General features: G+C 39.8%; 1 protein-coding gene across 6 annotated transcripts in view; it reads left to right on the top strand.

Annotated features, from left to right (window-relative positions):
• Positions 1–216: 216 nt before the first annotated feature.
• Positions 217–6,000, top strand: part of LOC114134081 (latent-transforming growth factor beta-binding protein 2) — a 111,789-nt gene continuing 106,005 nt past the window's right edge. For 5 of the 6 annotated variants that reach the window (XM_028000357.1, XM_028000356.1, XM_028000353.1 and 2 more), the window contains exon 1: positions 218–1,015. In XM_028000357.1, the coding sequence (XP_027856158.1) occupies positions 621–1,015 (395 nt within the window). In that variant the 5' untranslated portion in view covers positions 218–620. Of the gene's footprint in view, positions 1,016–6,000 lie in introns of all 6 variants that reach the window. The other variant, XM_028000359.1, reaches the window with a different exon arrangement.

Raw genomic sequence — 6,000 nt, 5'->3', positions numbered from 1 at the left:
TTTGTCAGTTCAAATATAAATTGACGGTAATGATCGAAGCAGCTGCATCCGCGCTCATTCCAACTGCGTTCAAAAGAGTTGCAGTAAGAAACCCATCATGTAACTTGGCAGAGGGAAAAATGTGTGGCCACATGGACTTGTGTGTGGATGCAACACAAGGGGGTGTTACTTCTTGCGGAGCGCATGCAATCCCCTGCAAAAAATTCTCAGTGACTTCAGATCCAAGGAGGAGGTGATATTCATGGGAGCACGGTTCAAACTCTCACTTGGAGCACAGCTTCAGCAGCCTTTCAGCCGCTGCTCTCTCTGCGCTTCTTTTCCTCCTAAACATAAGCTAAAGAAGATTGAATAATGTTTGCTTAAAATAATAATAATAAAAAAATAATAAATTCTGGAGATTTTTTTCTACCCGTGGACAGATTTCAGGAGGTGATTTGAGAACCTGAAGACAGACTGTTACCTGGGCATTATGAAAAGGTATCCAGGCGTCTTTCACTGCTGGGAGAGGATGCTTGTTTTGTAAAAAATATATAATAAAAAAAAATTGCTCATATTTTTGTGACTCTTGACAAAAACTGTAACGCGATCTGCGAGTTTTTGCGCGCTACTTTTAAAACTGCATGACCGAAATGGAGCGCACCGGATTAGCTGTTTTAATGGTTTTAAGTGTTGCGCTCATGCGGGTTGGCGACGGTCACCAGGAGGCAACAGGTGGGAGGACCGGGGCAAGCCAGGTGGTCTCCGACCATCAGATCAGTCAGGGTCACTCTCCCAAAGAAGCTCTGGACCTCTCGAAAACACCTACCACCGGCCAGTCGACAACTCTGCACCGCACGTCCAGGGGAGCGTCAGCATCCAGAGGTGAAACGGTTCACGCTGCTGGCGCATCCGGGGAAGACCTCGTTTCATCGTCGCACGGCAGAGCGCAGCGCACAGCCAGACACCCGCAAACGAGCAGAGTGAACCGCAGGCAAAGCAGCAAGCCCGGCTCCTCCAGCACAAGACGACTGGCTGGGTAAGAGTGACAATTTTCTGCTCCATAATAAACACCCAAACATTTTGTTTTCAAGCCATGCGGGGCAGCAGGAGCAGGAATTTGAGTGACCTATTTTACTCTAGCAAGCATGAGTCCCTGTGGTTTACTGTGCTGCGGTTGTGGCCCACTTTTGCAGAATTTTTCTTCCAGTAATGGAAACCAGCAAATGATGTAACAAGAGCTACGAAGTTTTGTGTACATTACTATGCTAAATGCTCTTCAATGTAGTCCAGCTTTGCTGCGAATTTAGCTATGGAGTCAAATCAAAACAATTCATTGCAATTTAATTGTGTGCTAATACAATGCCCTTCCAAATAATTGAAATGTGAAAAGTCAATTTATTTCAGTAACGCATATATAGATTTCACACCGTGATATATTTCAAGTATGCATTTCTGTCAATCTAGATGATTTTGGAATATATCTGGTAAAAGCCCAAATTATAGTGTCTTTAACATACAAAATACAATAAAATGCCAATAAAAATGAATAGACAATCATGGGAATACTGCTGACTTGACAGTTTTTCAGCAGTCATTGCTGCCCTCCATAAGGAGAATCGAGTCATTGCTGACAAAACTGGCTCTTCATAGAGTCATATCCAGGAATATGAATGGTAAGTTTAATGGCAGGAAAAAGTACGGTAGTAAAAAGATGCACAGTCAATAGGAAAACCCTCAACAATGAAAGAACTGTCAAACAAGGCCCATTCATCAGGAGATTTACAAGGCGTGGACTGCATCTGGAGTCATTGCTTCCAGAGTCACCACTCACAACGTAGCCAAGACATGGGCCATCTGTAGCACTCCTTGTATTAAGTCACATCATATTGTCAGAAGTTTCTTAACTGGATTCAGGAGAAAAGAAGATTGTTCTTCTGTGCTTTCAAATGGGAGTACATTTTACAAATCCCACAAGGAATTTATGTGGCATTGTCTCGAGCAAGATGCCAGACACCAGACCAATCAATTCAGAAAAGCTAATGGATGTTATTATAGAACTTGGGCTTCCTTAGGTTTTCAACAGAACCACTAACTGATCACTCAAATGCCCCAAAGTTCCGCTCCTGTAATTCATCCAAAATGAGTATAGCAATTATTGTGTGCATATACTGCACAGTACATGGGCATATATTTCAGGAGGCAGACATTTCGGTAATAAATTGTTAAATTTTCAGAGAAACTGAATCATAAGAACATCAAAATGAACAGAAATAAATGCTTTAAATATATCTCTGCATAATATTAACAGATCGGTATTTTAATATGTTTAAGGCAGGAAGCTGTGTTTGTGTACTGATAGTACAGTTTATGGTTGTAAGGATAGTCTATATTCCCTCACTATCCTTTGCAGAACCTTCTTGGTTTCAACAGTGTAACTTGAACACCACACTGAGATGCAGGGTGATGGCTTTTTTTTAAATGGTTTTTTTTATTATTTACCAGCAATCAGTGTGAAGATAAATGGATCATCTGTGTTTGTGCTGTTTGACATGGGATTATCACACTGCCATTCTTACACCTTACTATATAGTTACATCAATCACAGCAATAGAGTGGCAGCACTACTGTAGTCTGTGGGCCTCCGTTCTGTGTTCTTGCTGTGACCATTTATTATAGTTGCTCAGCCAGAGTATTGGCTCATGAGCATTTGCAAATTTGCACCATGATCAGAAACACCTGTTTCTCCAGTGGCTCTTTCTTTTTGGTTTCTGCTTAATTCTAAAAGGATGATGGGTTGTTTCCACAATGGAGCACTTTTCATTTTGTTAAATGAAGCCTTCTGTATCCTCTCCTCCATGCTCCACAGGGACATGGCTTGAACTCAACTAGATGGTGAATATTTATATAATAATCAGAGCAAGATTATAATGGTTCACCTTAGGCTGCAGACAGTGAAGTATAAATGTTTCATTACAGAGCTGTTTTTGGGTTGAGGAAACTGTCTATGTGACTAGCTTATTGAAGGTTTATTTTAACAGCAAGCAGGAGGATTCAGATAATAGGTTAGGAGACACATGAACAGCATGCTTAGTTTCGAGCTAAACCTTGACAGACGCAGCTCCTTACTTTAAAAACATGTGGTGTACATAATCTTGCATTTATCTCAGTGTTTTATTTATATGTATTGACTGGATAACTGGATGATGATAACATTTGACCTAAATTATTTTAAAACTAGATTTGAATGGACAAGCTTACATTGTGGATTTAGTGTGACTTTTGATCATTCACACATGGTCTTAATCAGGGATGCCCAAGTCCAGCCCTGGAGAGCTACTGTCCTGCAACTTTGATGCAACTTTGATGTCTATTGGATTTAAATCCTAATCCTCCTTTGGATAATTTTCCTGTTGAATAACCCAAGTGAGCTGACCTCAGGTTAACAAACTAATGGTGGACATTTGCCATCAGAACTTTCTGCTAGAGAAAGTATGTCAATTCAGCCATGTGCTGAAGCAGCAAACCAACCTCAGATCATCACAATACCACCATCATGTTTGACTGTTGGTATGATTTTTTTTCTGGAATGCTTTGTTAATTTTACACCAAGCCTAACTCTATAACAAGACCCACATCTTTCTAAAAGCTCCACTTTTTCCCCCATCAGTCCACAGAATATCTTCCCCAAACTCTTAATGAGAGTTAAGAGTTTCAAACTGTTCTCTTTTTTGTTTGCAATTCTTCACTAATAAGTATTTTTCCCACAGGCACTACTTTATCCTCTGTCTTTAATGTTATTCTGGGTATTTGTTGACCTCCCGATTGAGTCATTGTTGAGCTCTTGCATTAATTGTGGTGGGGTGACCACCTCTGGGGAAGTTCACCACTATTGGAGGTTGGAGGTTCACCACTGTTGGATGGTTCACCACTGTTTCTTGTTTTCTCTGTTGAGGATAATAGCTCTCATCGTGGTTAACTGGAGTCAACAACACTGAGACTAGGCTAGTGGTTTATATTTTTTAAAACAAGGCTTGGATGCACAAGCTTGCACTGTGGATTTATTGGAGATTTTGCCTCACCCACATATGGTGGACTGATAGATGTTTATACAGTGTGGAACAGACATCAATCAGTTTGCTCCAGACTGATTGATGTCAGTGACTTTAATTCCCGTCTACTCTGTTCTCTAATTTCGTTAGATCACATTATGTGGCCTTTTGAGTTTCTTTTGTGTACTTTATGTTGTCACACAGCTTCTATACGTGATTTCTTGATTAATTGGGATAATTAGGTGTATGTAGGACTACTCAAGTTGATCACAGCTGTCTAAAAAATGTGGTTAATTAAAGAAAAATCAAAATTCATTTTTGGGATGATTACTTTTTCACCAAATCAGGCTAATTGAAAAAAAAAACAAAAACACTTTATTTCCACTAATAAACTGCTTTCTGTAATTACACAGGTAATCTTCATTTGATAGCAACATTTTGTCAGTAATTTGAAACATTTAAGTGTTATTACAAATCAATGTCAGAAGGAAATGGTTTGTATTCTTACAGATTATCAGAGGGCAAACCATTTTTCACAACATTGTAAACACTTGAGCCAGCATGTGTCACTTTGAGTCTCTTCAGATTAGAGAAAATCCCCCAAAAATTCAAGCTAATCCACCCATTTCCTGTGTTTAACCTTCACTGAAGTTGGTCATTTTATAGTAATACCACACCTCAAAAAGAACTGTATCACAAGCTCAATTCATGTTAGATATGAATCTATGTGAACCATAGGTTTTATAGTGTGAATTAAAGTTATTTATGTCCCACCACAGCCAATAAGGACAATCTTATTGAACTCTAATTTCAATGAGGCATACTTAAATTATCTGTCTATTTCAATCTCTGAGCAAAGTACAATACCCAGCCTCAGAATGAGATCCCTTGTAATGAAGTTCCTCTGTGCAAAAAAAAAAAAAGCACATGGTAAGTGCTTTGCTTGACTTTCTCCTCAAAAATACATAGACTGAACGGGTTTCCTTTAGTCCTGGGAACCATAAACGAAGTGTTACATAAATCTGGGAAACACTGCCTTAAAGTAGTCTGCACGGTGAGTTTTATGGTTCTTATTCAAGCATTTTCAGATGAATCATCTGCAGCCGGTTAGCAAAAATGAATGTGTGACACATTTCCTCTTGGAATTCCCATTCCAATTCTTCTGTTTACTGGATTTCATACTCTGGCAGATCTGGGTACACTTAACTCTTAATCACATCCAAGTTGACTCAGTTGGACTCATTTTTTTTCTCAGTGCACATTACAGATTTCAGGTTGCTTCGGATAGCCCTCCACATCAAGTATGGAATAGGTGTAACTGCCTATGCATATTTTTCCATGGAGCCTAGTAGTATTGTTGCATTAGCGTCTCTATTACATACAGAAATCCCTTGATGGAATTTGAATGTGATGACTGATATCTTTGGCACGGGCTTGGCCTGATGTGCTTGATTAATGACAAAGCTGAGCTTGCCAGAGGGCCCAAACGACTGCATGTTATCCCCGTGACGCCTCAGAAACACTTGCAGCATCTAATAAGCGCAATCCATCTGAGGTCAACGAGTCAATCCCTGTTATCTTCTCAAATCACCATGAGTCAGACATCCACTTACTGTAATATCTTGTGAAAGGATGATGGGGCGCAGATCCATCTCAGCACATTAACTGCTGCTCTGGAGTTGCTTTTGCGGTCTGGTGCCTTTTTAATCTGCCTTGCTACAAAGATTTGGCCTGGGCTACAGGTGTGGATTAGAGAGTGCAAAGAATCCAGTTCAGACTGTTTAAAACTTGCCATCTCTCATTTGCTGAGTGATTTATAGAAAATGTGAGGTGTTTTTCATGTCCCGCGTGTCTCAGATAATCCCTGCAAGGTTCAAATAACACTGTTTGTGTTTGGATCACTTTGGATTCTCATCTAATAGAACAGGACCTTGTTGGTCCACAGTAAGACAGGGATTTCTGAAAAATTAAT

The sequence above is a fragment of the Xiphophorus couchianus genome, chromosome 19 (assembly GCF_001444195.1).
Source record: "Xiphophorus couchianus chromosome 19, X_couchianus-1.0, whole genome shotgun sequence".
NCBI lineage: Eukaryota > Metazoa > Chordata > Actinopteri > Cyprinodontiformes > Poeciliidae > Xiphophorus > Xiphophorus couchianus.
The sequence above is the reverse complement of the archived record's forward strand: the minus strand, read 5'-3'. Positions and strand labels throughout refer to the sequence as shown.